Raw genomic sequence first — 15,061 nt, forward strand, 5'->3', positions numbered from 1 at the left:
GTGCAAGTGGCAGAATACTAGTAACTCTTGGTATGCCAGAGCGAAGCATTGCCTCCCTAGTTTTGCTTCGGCCGAGGTGGTCTGTCCAGGATCAACTGGCAGATTGCACTGCACCGCACCGCACCGTCTTGGGATGTCTTCGATTGCTGCTTGTGGTCAGGGCATGTGGTTAAATCGTAAGCAGGTGTAGAGCGTGTCTATCGCCGATAAAGCAGAAGTGCGTCCATGGACTTCAATGGCTTGTGAGGTTTCCGGATGTCTGAGAAGGTGTGGTAGATCGTTGAGACTGGATCGATGCCCTGGGCGCAGAGATGTGGCCTTGCTGCAGGTAAGTTTGGAGGATGAAGCATAGGTATGGCATATATACTCGAGTAGTTGTACTGGATCATCTCGTTACAGGGGGAAATTTATCAGCGACAGGCTGAGCACTAGTACCTACATAGTCTGGTGCAAGAAGATTGTATTCATCATACAGTGAGCAAATCACCTGGGAAGTCCGTTCAGCTTCAATGATCGGACAATAGCATCAGTGACATTAAGAAAATGCAGTCTTGGGCCTTCATGGAACATTTGAGTAGGACTGATGCTTTGAAAGACACCACGTTGCTCTGGTGTGCTCAGTACGGGTGTTCATTCGTGAGTTAAGATACGTTCATTCCTCCTATGTGAGATGCATCTGTAGAGCGTAAGTTAGGGCGGCGTCATCCTCGTTCCGGGGTAGCTGCCTCGCTGCGCCTAATAAAGTGATGTCAGTGCATGGTGCCCGTCTCAACTCCACCATCTTTCATGTTTCAGCATCCACACTGTCCAACTGTTGAACAACTCCGTATCCTGGAACAGACCCTGTCAAGCATACTGCCGCAACTACCGTCCTGACCAGAAGCTCCTGGTACCTCGAACCACTCATCTCTTCAACCAACGCATCCTGACTCGCTTCTCAATCTGGCAGCCTTCGCATTCCAGCACGCTCTGCAACGCCTCGAAGCCGAGCGACGAGCTCGCTCTTTAGCAGACATGGGCGACCTACAATTCGCCAAACAGTTCCTCACCTCTCTCGACAACAAGTCTACAAAGTACCAAGCAGACCATGTCTTCGACCCAAAAACATACCAGATGCGGATCCCTGTAAGTCGCCTCGCCCTCATTCACCAGCCCCGTACAAACCTTCCACCTTCCATTACGGACGCCACGATACTGATGAGGAGATGAACAGTATACGTTGCCCAAACTCTCCTGCCCACCACACCCTCTGCCACCCAAAACGAAGCCTGCACCCGCGCCCGCGCCAGGCTCCGAATCGGCGAAACCAACCGTCTCCCTCACCCTCAAATCCGCAAGGAACCCGAACATGACTCTCACCTTGCCCCAGATTGATCCAAGTAGTACCACAGTCCAAAGTCTGAAGGAGCAGATCCAATCACACCTGGGCGGTTCCGGCGTCGTACAGATCGAGAAGATAAAACTATTGCTGAACAAGAAACCCATTCCGCCTTCGAAGAAGACCGTCGCGGAAGCGCTAGACGACAAAGAGGCCAAAGGAAATATCGAGCTCGGCGTGATGATCATGGGTGGTGCGCCCGACCCGCCGCCTCAGCTTCAGGTGCCGCCTGCGGAAATGGCAGGCGCGCCAGGGAGCGAGAAGGCTGCTGTTGAAGCGGAGAGCAAACCGACACCCATGGAGGGAGTGGAGACGCAGCAGGCTGAGTCAGGAGCGCCAGTACAACCTGGCCAAGCGAGTGGCGAGAGTGTGCTACAGACGGATGAGTTTTGGAACGATTTGCAGGGTTTCTTGGAGCAGCGGATACGCGACCAGGGCGAGGCTGTGAGATTGAGGGGGGTATTCGAACGGGCGTGGAAGAGTGGGGTTTCAAGGCCTTGATACAAGGGCAAGGCAAAGATTTACCTGTTGGAATTTTTACAGGAACAAGCTATCATGGATGTGTCAGCTACGGGTTGGCTGACGGCATGGACTTCGTGGGTTCTGTGTCGCCCTGCTCAACATATTGTGGCGGTTCTCGAACCGTTCGCATCACCTAGAGGAAACATACAAGGGACGGTCCTGAAAGTGATCCACGTCAGTGTATTATACAGTGCAAAGTACCCACAACCGTCCTGTCACACATTGACCATGACCGAGCAAGTGCTCTCAGAGACTCGGGACATGTGGATATCGAGGATTTTCGTGTTGTGATAAAGACCCTACGAATATGACTCTGAGTTGCCCAAGAACCTTGAACTATCAAGCTGGGGTGGCTGGCAAGGCTGGGCGTAGTACGGTGGTCACCTCAAGGCCGGAAGCAAGTACTGAAGCTCAACTGTCTTGACAGATAGCACAACTGCGCTCCAAGATAGTTGCTGCGAGACCGACTTTCTCTTTGACTACACTCTCAGTCCCGAGCATCTCCAATAAGGCTGAAACTGTGAGGTTCAAGTACTATGCTTTCCTTCAATTGAGCCAAACTTTGCGTCTTCTTCGATACAGCACCTCGGCCTCTTCCACCTCTTCCACCTCTTCTCACCTCTACTCTTCTTCTTCCGACTCACACCCAATATCCAACTAGAATGTGGAAGGCGCCCACCCTACCATACTATTGCTCCTCTTCCGTCCTGCCTGCTCCCCTCCCTACCATAACTGATATCGAGAACGCGCGCTGTACTCTCGTGGCAGGATCATCCAAAGTCGTTCGGGTTGGGGACCATTTTGTGGCTAAATATGGCCCACAGACGAGAGCTCTTGTTCAAGAAGGACTCAATATGCTCTTCGTCAATCAGAATCTCACTACGCCGATACCATTAGTATACGCTCTATATGAAGACGAACAAAACGCGTACTTGCTGATGCAATATGTCCCTGGACACACTCTTGAATGTCTTTGGCCAAGCCTTCAACCGTACGAGCGAGGGGAGATTCTTAGCAAGCTGAGAGCGATTCTTGACGATATGAGATCTCTGCCGCCGCCCTCGCCTTCATTTTACGGGAGCGTCGACCATGGGCCACTCCCATATTTTCTTTTTTGGACCCCGGAACCTCAACAGGAGGTCAACGGTCCCTTCGCATCCGAAAAGGAGTTCTACCTAGGCTTGGTGGAGAAACTCCGTCAAATCCATGCTGACAATAATCGACATACGTCTCGAGTAGAATGGCTCAGGAAACATCTTCCTGAATCCCTTACAGGCCATCAACCTACTTTTACGCATGGAGACATACAGAAAAAGAACATTATAGTCGAAAGGACAAGCTCGAAGCTCCCAGGCAATCAAGACTTCAGTATAACCATCCTTGATTGGGAGAACGCAGGCTGGTACCCTAACTACTTCGAGTACTTCTTCTGCTACACCGGCTTTTTCTGGGACGATGACTGGCCACAAATGGTCGAGATATGCCTCGATCCTTTTCCTGTTGAGACTATGATGGTCATGCCAATATATCATGACATTTTCTATTAACTTTTGCTATAAGCTACGCCTTCTAGACACCCGACGTTAACCGGACCTTCTCTGTGATACTTTTGTAACAGCACGCTGACCTAGAACCTCCTGCCTGATCCTCCTAAAGTACTAATCTTTACCAGTCTGCTCCGATACCGTACATATTCCTACCCTACCAGAATTCCTTCTCTCTGCAGCGCTGGAATTACTCGTTCCACAGTCCACTCGGTACATTTGATCAGTCCCAGACGTGGCTCTCCGGGCTGATAAAAATCACCATTTGGCTTAATGGGCTCCGTCCTCATGGTGTTTGGATTGAACTTCTTCTGTCAACCTGGCGCAGGCTGTTGGGCACAAATTTGGTCAAACCGAGAGTAGTCACTCTCTCTGATCCTTCCCAGAAGCTGTTTGGAATGGAAGTTCTGTGATTGCTCCGGCTGGCGTCCTGGCTTTTTCTCGTATCTCATACCCATCACCAGGTCTCCAATGACGTGGTGGATGTAGCCGCTCTTGTCGCCCTTCATTTCCACAAAGATCTAGTTATCCGTCAGCCAAGAGCTTCTTAGACCGGGAGGTAGTGATTCAGTGGGACGGAGGAGATATAAAACCTGGCTCCAACTGAGCTTCATAAGCCAGGGCTGCAATATAAGAGTTTGTGGGAAATGAGATCGTGGCACTCACCACAGTGTGATATCTTGGCTGAGGCATATCGGGGTCCTGCACTGCAAGGCGATATTGGACTTTATACACGTTGAAATCCTTTCCGTTGCCTTCACTTCGAGACAATGTTTCTCAAGCTCCTCAGACTAGCCGTCTGCTGGCAGAGCGGCCAATATTATCAATGTTTGCGGTTTGCGGATTGAGGTGGCCCGTGGCAATGAGGCTTGTTGTTCAATGAGCAGTCTTCATCCAGAGCAAGCATCCTCTTCCTTTTTGTACCCCCTCAAGTCTCAGAACCCCTCATCGTTAGACACGTTGCAGCCCATGGTTGATGCAGTGCTAAAACGACCGATGTAGCGGCAGTGCTGATGTAGCAACCGAGAAAGCCATCACACCGCGCCTGACCTTGTCAGTCCCAATCGTTCCTTCCAAAGTTCTATGGTGGAGGTCGTCCTAGAGGTCGGAAAATTGCAGCATTGTTCTTGAGTCTATGCTGGCGCTTCAGTGGCCGCGGCCGTCACAGAGAGACACCATTCGAGAAGGCACCCACCCTTTTGGGACGTACGATCTTCCTCTTGGCCATTCTAGCCTGTATAGTTCCATATAAGATGATCGTAAAAGCGTGTGGTTCAGAAAGTGTCTCCAAATTGATCACCTAATGAGCAGGCGAATCGCTGCCCAGGCGGTTGCATTGAGGCCTGACCGGACCCATGCCTTCGGCCTTGCGCATACTTGGCCAGCACCCATTGAAATATACTGACCAAGTTTCATCATTCGGTAAAGCGTTACTGGGCTTAAGAAAATGTCACATAGTACTAACACCCTCCCTGGTGGTTGTAATATGTTTGAATTTGACAAGCCGCAATAGCGAGACCGGTCAGACAATTGCTGGACGCGGCCAACCAGCGGCTAAAGTCGTGTAAGCCCTCGAGCCCTGTAATTATTGGAGTCATTCGAAATGCAATTTCTCGGTGTAACTGCTACTGGACATCAACAAAGCCTTGCTTTCACTCGCCCTTCTGGACTGCGCAAAACGGGAACACCTCAACATTTACGCAATCATGAAGGACTAGCAGCGTTCTCGAACATTATCAGGTAAGTGCTGCTCTTTTTCTCGGCTCTGGTAAGTCCAAGCATACTCCCGTTGCTGCAGGATTCACACTGAATGATCGACTTAGTTTGTTTACCCCATCCTCTTCCACCATGTCGACGACGGCGACTTCTCTCGTACCTTCTTCTGTCAGGTCAGCAACCGACTCCGCCCTTCAAAGCGCCCAAAATGTCGGTTCGGCTCTCCAGAGCACTCAAAATGTCGTGACCAGCGAAGTGGCCAGCACTACAGGGTATCTCAAGGCAAAGGCGCAGGAGCTGCGATTGACACCCTCCAAGTCAGCAACCAGATCCACAGATTTTTCTACGCCCACTGCATCACCAGGAAATTTCAGACATCCCCAAATCACGGAAATTCTTGCTCGGAACTCTGCAGCCTCCCTCTCAGACAGACGCGTGAAAGGAGCAGTGACCAACGCTGCGGCTCTGCTGCTCTCATTCATGTTTAGCAATGCATTCTGCAGCACGTATGTGACAACCTCGCAGGTACCTTTCTATGACTGACAGCATGCAGCATGACTCCGATCCTTCGAGCCGCCGGCGTTGCAGACGCCCGTGACATTTCTTCTACCATACTCACGATTCTGCGGCTACTCTTATCGGCCAACATGATTCTCCTGCTACGCCCAGCCATACCTTACATCGCAAAGAAAGATCAGATAGCTGACATCCCCTTGACACCATCTCAACGCTCACTCTTGGGCCTTGATCCTTCGGTCGAACCATCACCCAGCCCAGCAGGCTCCTACATCACACCCCCACGCTATCGACGCTCGTCCGGCTCCTTTTCAGGTGGCTCGCGGAATGGCTATGGTTTGACATCCACCGGTCGGCGCAGCATATCCGCAAACTATTCCTCCTCGCCACTGTCCGCCCCACGTCACGCACTAGGCCTCTCCCCATCGCCCACAGCCAGCCCGTTGTTCCATAAAGCAGTCAATCAGTCCTCATATATTCCCGACCTCGACTTCGGCACCACCGGTCCCTCATCGTTCGGAACCAGCACTGGTTCGGGCCTAGGTCGTTCACAGAGCTTGCGGGATCGGGCAAGACGAGAAAGCATTGAGCCAACATCACCGACTCCAGGGACTAAGAGTCCACAGATCGTGCCGGGGCTGAATTACAAGTGGTTATACGATAAAGGCAGGAAATTACCGAAGAGCGAGTCTTATGGTTTCTGATCTTGCATTTGTACTTCTTGTTTCTTGCATATCCAGCATTCTAGCCTCGGAGTTCTTTTCTACGAGGACGGGGCTTCATGTGAGGTTTTCCGCCATTGGGATGATCCTAACAAGAATCCTCCCAGGCCGATGCCACAGGCAGGGCGAAATCTCTAGTCAACATCGAGAAATAGAGAACAATGGACTTCTCTATCAGAACGGCCAGAAACAGCAGGCAGGACCGTATACTAGATAGAGCCGCATTACTGTCCGACGGGCATAGTCCTTGCTAGACCTTCCAGAGAAGATTGTAACACACCGAATGTCGATTCAGAACAGACGTGAGAACCAGACTTATTTGTGTCGACTTTGACTTGATTTCGTCCACAAGCAACTCTTGACCGGGACGATATCCGTTTCATTTTCTGGCTATTCGCAAGAAATTGAACGATGCCATGCCCATCCATCTGGGCTCGCTCGACCGGGCAATTGAATCGGAACGTCTTCACGTTCGTGTTGTGAAGTATCAAGCGCTTCTGTCCCTGTCCCTGTCCCGTCCAGCCTGGAGAAAATCTGAATCTATTCTGAATGTCTTTCCAGGTCGATCTCACTATCGCTAGCAACGTGTTCGCTACCTATCTAGGTACGCGCTTCGACCTTGAGACGCAGTTACGCACGAGGTGAAAGTAACTGTCCGTACAGTAGTAGTAGTAGTAGTACTAGTCAACGCGGAATGACGATTCGATTTCTCATCACACCAGCCTGTCCAGCCTCCCTTTTGCCTTGCCTGCGAGTCCTGGAAAAGGCCATGGCGCAGAGAGACGAGAGCAGCGGAAAAAAAACCAAAACCCAAAGACAAAGACAAAAGACAAAGGCGCTCCTAAAAGGGCCAGTCGCGACCCGACTGGGGGGCGACGGATACAATACAAAAGAGAAAGCGAGAGTCGGAAAATAGATTATATACCAACCTTCGTGCGTTGTCGGCTGATCGAAAAAGAGCTGATTTTCCTGATTAGGCAATCTCGAATACCGAATTGGAGTATATGACATCACTTAATCTTGGCGGGCGAGGGTGCCAAGCTGAGGGATTCTTGAGCATCGGCAAGGGAATATCCGTACTTGTAAACAGCGCTCCAGTAGTGCGGGTCCAACTCCCTACATGTGCATTTCGTGTAGACAAAGACGCAGGACTCGTGTCAAATACTGCATTTAGTGGTAATTTTGAATCCATGGGCACCGTTGGCGCTACAAGAGAAGTCTATGCTCCCCAAAGTCCCTGAGTCCTATGCTTCGCTTGCTGCCATGAAAATTACGCCAATATCAATAGAACGCCCACGTCCAGTCATTAAGGCCGAGTAATATCGCATGCGTGCAGTCTCCTCCTCCCCACGCCCATACCAACCCGAGTACAGGGGTAGCAGACATCTGTGGTCCATCACACCTCTCTCGTCCTTACACCCTGGTGCCCATTCCCAGTCGACCCTTGATAACTCACACTCCTTCCTGCGGCACCCACGCGTCCGACCAATCCACCCAGATTCAACCCTTGCACGCCCTGCACAAGCCGCGATCCAACCGCGTCCACAGCTCCTCTAGGCTGCGAAAGACTCGGTCCTTCCCTTCGTCCTTCTGTCGCGACCTGGAAGAGCTTGACATTTGTCCCGTTCCATACACCCACGGGTGCCGCAACCGAGCCTGCACCAGTCAACGTCGCAGCCGTTGAGGAAGCAGGTGCAATTGTCATTTCCGCCGTGAAGATCAGACTCCACAGCACGCTCATGTACCAGCCTAGGGAGAGCGGGGACCATTCAAACAGATGCACTCTGATCGGGCTCGGGGATGCTAATATTGCGGAAATTGCAGGATGGTTCGCCGTTGCGGGAATTTGGGCGCGGAAGTCAGTGATGGTGGTCTCGTCGCTGCCGAGACTTGGTCGGCGCGATGGAGGGTTCGAATGTGAGTTTGAGGACCCGCTCGAACTATTCAGATTGGTAGAGGCCAACGGATGCGTCGAGAGGACTTTGATCACAGTCAACAACGTATGCAGTGGCAGGTCGGGAAGCCAGGTTTCGAGCCATTCGGTCGTCGGCGTGAACGACCCGCGATGGCCTGTATAGTTTGATGAGGCAGACAGGCTGGTGGTGCTGTTTTGTCGAGAAAACGTCGAAGCTCCGGCAGGCATTTTACCCCGTGCCTTCTCAGACATGCCAGATAATTGTATGGGGACATGGTCGTCAAACGCCGACGATGATGCTATGGACGGTGTTCTCGATGTGCGCATCGAGTGTGTGGACTGCGACGGAGTGGGCGCGTCTTCATGTTCCGAATCGTCTGAGTCGCCAATGGCAAATGTCCCGTCGACACCGGTGTCACGAGTTGGTGACATTGGACCATTGTGAGTGTGAGTAGCCATGTCAACCATGGTGGACGATCTGGAAGGATTGTTGCTCATATCTGATGGGGCATTCTCTTTGCGTCGTTGAGCCGCCCGTTCGATTTCCGCTTGGCCTCCTTCGAGGGTAAAGGCCCGCAGCGCTTCGATCCTTTTTCTCGACCGCCATACAGCGTATATTAGATTGGAATTGGACGCATATTGATGCTCGATCATCGTGGTGATCGCTTCCAGCAGAGCCTGAAGTAAAGTATGATTGCTCTCGTTAGCTAGAACAAAGCTCGGGCTGGACATTGAAGTCAGCAGCGACAGAAGTCGACTGCTAGCCGCCAGAGACAGATTCTGCACGTAGGCAGCCATGTTGTTGATGATGGCCAGCAAAGCGGGATATATGGCTTCAAGCTTCCCCTTACTGGTGGTAATAAGGGTGTGGATGGATATGATGAGGAAGTCAGCATAAGTGCCCCTGAAGTTGGATAGGCGAATGGATGGTGGCAACGTTTCTTGTCCTTCGAACTTCTTGTTGAGGTTGTTCCCAAAAGGCGATTCCACGCTCATGGTCTGAAGAACGAAAACACACATTCGCACGATCCCCTGCTTGGTAGGGTCCGTTTTGTGTTCAATGGCATAGAAGAGCATGAGAACAACAAAGTCGTGAGCCCTATTCGATTCGATGATAAAAGGCCGGAATCGCTTGTTGCATTGGAGCACTTCCCAGAACAACATTATCATCTCCGGAGCCCATTTGACTGACTTTTGGCTGCCAGGAAGGTATGAGGTTGTGGCTTGCATTGGCTGGCTCAGAACGCGTGTCATGCCATCAGCTAGGAACTGAAAGTCTTCTGGTCTATGCAAACGGCCGAGATAGTGACGGTAGAAATTCTTCGATGTTGGAGAATTTCCACCTTCGGGTACCGGGTAGAGGAGAAGAACAAGGAGGAATTGTAGGCTGTATATAACGAGCGTCTGTTTCGAATCTCTGCGGACCACATGGTCGTAAGGTAGTCGCCAGGAAGTGGTGTTTGATTTGATGGTTGTGTTGACCAGCGAACACAGGACTGACAGAACGATTTGCTTGTCAGGGCAAGTTGCAATGTACGTGATAGCTCTGACACCTTGAACAGGAAGAGAAGTGGAAGGCAAGTACATGGCCTTGCTGGTCAGAGTCAATAGCAGTCGCAAAACCTCACATCTGTTGCCCTCGAGCTCCTTATTGGTTGGTAAAGACGTTTTGCAACCGACGCCGCTCTGCCAGATAGCGTATGTGACCTTGCTCTTAGCATCGGGCAAGTGAGGTATCGTGAATCCAGCATAGAATAGGAGATCGATCAACGTATCAATCAATTCCTCGGCGAGAGGCTTAGCCTCCTCGAAGTCCTGCTCTTGACCGTCTATCTCCTCAGTCTCATCACGTCGGTTGTCGTCAAATAGCAGCTCACCCGCAACCTGGGCGGCTCGTGTCCGACGACGGCGCATGCCCCAGAAGAATCTCTCTTCCCATTCTGCCAATGGGTCCGCCTCGTATACGTAGGGTAACAATCTGGTGAGGACTCGTATGCAGTTCAACGCATCTCGCTCCGGGGCGAGGTCTGGATCCGGAAAGGAAGGATGATTCTTTAACACATTGAGGCGCGAGGTCACTGCTAGTATGAGGGTTTCGATGTTTTCGAGGGCCGAATCTCGGGTTCTGCGGATGTCGCTATGGGAGAAGAGACTGAAGACATCTTCGACCGACTCAGGTAATTCCCAGAACTGCCAATGTCAGTCCATTGGCCATCATACCGCCTGGAGAGCTTACACCTGTCCAGTATGGGTCATTGGCGGGAATATTTCTCTCCTCTGATAATCTGAAGATCCCCTGCTTGAACACTAGTTTGGACTCTGATGCACCCATGGCGCAGGCCAGGCATTGCAAAGTCGATCAAGGAATGGCGAGCAGCCGCGATATTGGGGATGGTACACGGTGACATGCAAAGTGGTCAACGAGAGTGTGTCTGTGTCGATGTTGATTGTGCTACGTTCAGTAAAAGGGTCTCCAGGGCAGAGCGCGAGAAGTGACGATGCTGCGCCCGCGTTTGCCAAGTGGAGATGGAGATGGAGATGGAACCCTCAGCCTTGTCATGACATTGACGTTGACTTGTTCAGCCTCCTTCATTGCATTTGACTTGGCTTCTGCAGAGGTTCACCTTTTATTATCTATGAGTTTCTATCCATCGCAGGCTAATGTGTGCAGAGGACTGCTATGATCAAGAACTGTTAAACCAGACGACTTCAAGTTATACGCCGTAATTTAAACCGAACTAGTGGGCTTCTCAACCGAGCTGCCACTGCCTTCCATTTCTGGTCTCATCTTCTTTCTTTCTCTATAGGTTGCAAGCGCCGGGAAGAAGATTCCGGGGTGGATGAGTGTTTGAAGTATCGTGGCAAGGCCGACCATACTGTCAACAAAGTTAGTCTGGCGGTATGTGTTAGGGGAATTGAGGAATAGCTCACCAACTCTCTGCGCCGATAAACAATGTCTGATCCTGCATGATAGGGTTGCGCCAACCGCCAGCCATCTCTCCGATCCGGTAGACGCACCGAACAAATATTGCAAGAAATGCGACGATGATAGAAGCTAGAAATATTCGAAATTTCGTGTCACGCAGAAGAGGTTGAGCGGAGGGAGATAGCGGCTCAGATGATCTGAAGCGTCGTATCGCGTAGTCGGCAGTAGCGCTGGCAAAGAGGAGAAGCGTCAGGACCTGCCATGAGATACCGGTGATCATAAGGCGGTCTCCGACGTTTCGGAGGCTTTCGTTGTCTCCTGATGTAGCTGCAATACCTCCACCTGCCGCTTGCAAGATGCTGGAGTACGTATCTGGTCAGCCTCATCGTTCAATACATGCTGCATGAGAAGCCTCAGGCCCAGGGTTTCGAGGCAGGGCCCGCGGACCAAGCGATCGGCTCGCTTTCTGGGAAGAAGACTTACAGAGCTGATATATCCGCCGAGATGAAAGCCCACGTGTAGTACTTGGGCCGGATTCTTGACCAGTCTCGACCAAACTGCAAGACTAGATGCTTCAGAATGAGGTACAGAGCCGCCGAATTCAGGGCAGGTGAAAAAGTGAGGCAACAGATTTGCATTTCGAATCCGACGTCGTCAAAAGGATTCTTGTGCATGATACATCGACCAATGTAACCGACAGTAGCCGCGACACAGGCAAGACCCATCGCAAACATGTAGCTCCAAGTGCGATAACGCCAGCCCATGCCGATGTTGATGATGAAGCAGATGCCAAACAATGCCGCAAAGAAGGCATTGCAGGCAAGAATAGGATAATAGCCATAGATGGAAGCCTTCACTGGGCATGCTTCGGAGACAGAATCGCAGTGGAGAGGGTTGACATGAGATGGGTCGACAGCCATATTTGATGCTGATATCAGTGGCTGAGAGTAAGAGGTAGTACGAAGATTGATTCAGTCTTTACTGATACTTCTGGGCGAATTGCTTCTTGGGTGGAACAACTGAGAAAGGACGGGGAGAAGGTGATAGATATAGACGAAGAGGCTGCGATGGCGGAGTTCTTCATCTGATCAGTGCAATGAGATGAAACATGGTAAAGGTTGGCATGGGCAATGTATAGCCACATGGCCAAGGAGTAGAAAAGGGATAGTATGAGCATGATAGGCTGAACAGCCTTCATACCAATACTTTGAGGTTGGCAGCTCGCGCAAAAGAACGCTTTGGGCCAAGTGGTTTTTCAACGGACAACATCATGACTACTTGACAACGCGAAGTAGAACAAAAGCCGTGTTGAGATCCTGGAAGAGCCTGGATCATACCAATCGACAAGCCTACCTGCCCGAGCTCAAAGAAATCAGAGGCCAATCAGCAATACTCTGGGTCTCCTAGAATACTGCATATCAAAGCTCGATGGCACCTAGATGGTCACGGATGGTGAACTGGAACATTGAAACGCTGTGTCACCCGAAAGGACAAAAGCCAAGCGATGACTCCAGAATGCGCTATCCCAATTCCGGCGTCTTCTGCGAGTAGCAAGTGCGTCTTACGGCCGCAGCCTCGCCGTAAGCTCGCGATGCCAATACCATAGTCTTTTCATCAATCGAGAGGCCTTGTCCCGTTACGAGCTTAAAGATAATGACAGTGGAGGAGCATTTCTCACCGGCATCGCGAACAACTCGTTCCAGAAATCGACGAAGTAGGACCATTGTGACCATTCGTGCCATTGCACATGAAAACCCCCGGATCGGAACAACCTTTTTTGCGGGCTTAAGGTTGTTGAAGTCAATAGCACTGGAGGCGGCCAGGATGGTGAGAGTACGGGTTGACACAAAATGTCTCGATTGAACTGTTCATCTTGACGGGATTCCTTGAGTTCTTTATACCTGGACATTCTAAAACATACTCCAAATAGCGGCCTCAACAAGATGAGTGATCAAGTAATTCAAAAGCGCAGCCGTGGGTGATGTGATTGTACCTCGGTACGCGGATCAAATGGGTCTCTCCACGATTGACCATCTCCATGTGTCTGTAAGCACCTCGGGTCAATAAAGGATCTGGGTGATCGTACGGATGTTGAGAATCTGCTATAGATGATCCTTGAGACTTTTTCTGCCTCCTGCATTCTCTGACTTCCCTCGAATCGTTGTCGGCGTCCTTCTGTTTATTAGACAATTACTTATCCGTATCTAGACATACAACTGCGCTCGCTTCGGCAAAGATGGTCTTTAATACAGAACTCACCCGCCGGCTGGGCATCAAAGGTACGCAGGACGTCGCCAGTGTGGTGAATGGCTTTCTGACGACTATTCAGTGCCGGTCGTGCAAGGAGGTATGCAATGGGTCGGGTATGCTGAAATGGCATCAGCTGTGTCGAATGCTGGTGGCTTAGGCATTGTAAGTACCTGGTCTCAACTCTTCGCAGGGCGTTACTGACCTCCTACAGCTCACCGCCCTCACGCAACCCACGCCCGAGGATCTGCGCAAGGAGATCAGAAGATGCAGAACCATGACCAAGAACCCATTCGCAGTCAACATCACCCTCCTCCCTACAATGAACGCTCCTCCCTATGGCGAATATGCCCAAGTATGCATTGACGAAGGGATAAAAATAGTGGAGACGGCCGGGAACTCTCCTGGTCCGGTCATCAAATTGTTGAAAAAGTCAGGCGTCATCATTCTACACAAATGCACTACAATCAGACACGCCCAGTCAGCGGTCAAGCTGGGTGTCGACTTTCTCTCAATCGATGGTTTCGAATGCGCAGGCCACGTGGGTGAATCAGACATCACAAACTTCATCCTACTCTCAAGGGCAAGGCAATCGCTCAACGTCCCCTTCATTGCTTCAGGCGGTTTCGCGGATGGCCAGGGGCTTGCAGCCGCCCTGGCTTTGGGTGCAGAAGGTATCAACATGGGAACCAGATTCATGTGCACGGTCGAAGCACCAATCCATGTCAACATTAAGCAAGCCATTGTTGACGCCTCAGAACACGATACTGAGCTTGTCCTGAGACGCTGGAGAAATACGTCGAGACTGTTCAAGAATAAAGTGGCCTCAGAGGCTGTCAAGATTGAAAAGACGAGCCCAACAGGAAAGTTCGAGGAGGTGGCCCCGTACGTGTCAGGAAAACGGGGCCGCGAAGTCTTCATCAATGGAGACAAAGACTTTGGAGTCTGGACGGCTGGTCAAGTCATCGGGTTGATCCACGATGTCCCTACATGTGAGCAGCTTCTGCGAAGGATCGAGAAGGAGGCGTTTGAAGCCATCGAGCGTACTCGAAAATGTATTCAACCTCAGAGCAAGCTGTAAAACCAGTCGTACCAGCATTTCCTTTGTTACGCAAGGCTAGATCACCCGAAAGATATACACCCGTTCATCAAGTTCATCGAGTACCAAAGTAATCGGTCACGCTAGGCCGTAAAGCGGGCATCCTCGAAGCCTCCGTTATAGTGCCGCGTCGATACTGACAAGAGAGCGGATCCATGATGATGATGTATCACAGTACTGTTTCCACAACCAGGGTAGAGCTCAGCACTTGCTGTGTAGTCGTCGCCAACCAAACGTCTGTGGAGCATTACTCCGGGGAAAGATCTGTCCGGATGCCGATTCGCGCTAACCTCGCTTCGTATTTTGCGAACAAGAGAGTGACGCTAAAACGGCAAAGGAGACGTCTATCTCCCATTATGCGTGATTTCATGCCCATTAGAGCACTGAATCCCTTATGAATGGATTCTACTTTACTTGAGACTGAAAGCCCATTTGCTATTCACAGACACTGGAGCCTTAGATCCGTGTGCGGACTT

General features: G+C 51.0%; 5 protein-coding genes across 5 annotated transcripts; 3 read left to right on the forward strand and 2 right to left on the reverse strand.

Moving 5' to 3' along the window:
- The first annotated feature begins 788 nt into the window (after positions 1-788).
- PV05_06236 (uncharacterized protein) lies at positions 789-2,240 on the forward strand. Its single transcript, XM_013458954.1, has 2 exons — positions 789-1,125; positions 1,214-2,240. Exons 1-2 carry the CDS (start codon positions 1,015-1,017, stop codon positions 1,877-1,879), a joined length of 777 nt encoding a protein of 258 aa, XP_013314408.1. The 5' UTR covers positions 789-1,014; the 3' UTR covers positions 1,880-2,240.
- Positions 2,241-5,080: 2,840 nt separating this feature from the next.
- PV05_06237 (uncharacterized protein) lies at positions 5,081-6,694 on the forward strand. The gene is made up of 3 exons (XM_013458955.1): positions 5,081-5,212; positions 5,268-5,666; positions 5,714-6,694. Exons 2-3 carry the CDS (start codon positions 5,293-5,295, stop codon positions 6,378-6,380), a joined length of 1,041 nt encoding a protein of 346 aa, XP_013314409.1. The 5' UTR covers positions 5,081-5,212; positions 5,268-5,292; the 3' UTR covers positions 6,381-6,694.
- An 860-nt stretch (positions 6,695-7,554) lies between these two features.
- Positions 7,555-10,781, reverse strand: PV05_06238 (uncharacterized protein). The gene is made up of 2 exons (XM_013458956.1): positions 10,550-10,781; positions 7,555-10,503 (listed from the first exon to the last, which is right to left on the reverse strand). The coding sequence occupies exons 1-2, from the start codon at positions 10,643-10,645 to the stop codon at positions 7,795-7,797; spliced, it is 2,805 nt and encodes a 934-aa protein (XP_013314410.1). The 5' UTR covers positions 10,646-10,781; the 3' UTR covers positions 7,555-7,794.
- A 260-nt stretch (positions 10,782-11,041) lies between these two features.
- On the reverse strand, positions 11,042-12,159 carry PV05_06239 (uncharacterized protein; the record flags this gene model as incomplete). Its single annotated transcript, XM_013458957.1, has 3 exons — positions 11,042-11,189; positions 11,245-11,598; positions 11,723-12,159. 3 exons carry the CDS (start codon positions 12,157-12,159, stop codon positions 11,042-11,044), a joined length of 939 nt encoding a protein of 312 aa, XP_013314411.1.
- A 1,117-nt stretch (positions 12,160-13,276) lies between these two features.
- PV05_06240 (uncharacterized protein) lies at positions 13,277-14,639 on the forward strand. The gene is made up of 3 exons (XM_013458958.1): positions 13,277-13,518; positions 13,569-13,651; positions 13,701-14,639. Exons 1-3 carry the CDS (start codon positions 13,476-13,478, stop codon positions 14,565-14,567), a joined length of 993 nt encoding a protein of 330 aa, XP_013314412.1. The 5' UTR covers positions 13,277-13,475; the 3' UTR covers positions 14,568-14,639.
- Positions 14,640-15,061: the final 422 nt, after the last annotated feature.

Source organism: Exophiala xenobiotica (assembly GCF_000835505.1).
Source record: "Exophiala xenobiotica strain CBS 118157 unplaced genomic scaffold supercont1.4, whole genome shotgun sequence".
Classification (NCBI taxonomy): Eukaryota; Fungi; Ascomycota; class Eurotiomycetes; order Chaetothyriales; family Herpotrichiellaceae; genus Exophiala; species Exophiala xenobiotica.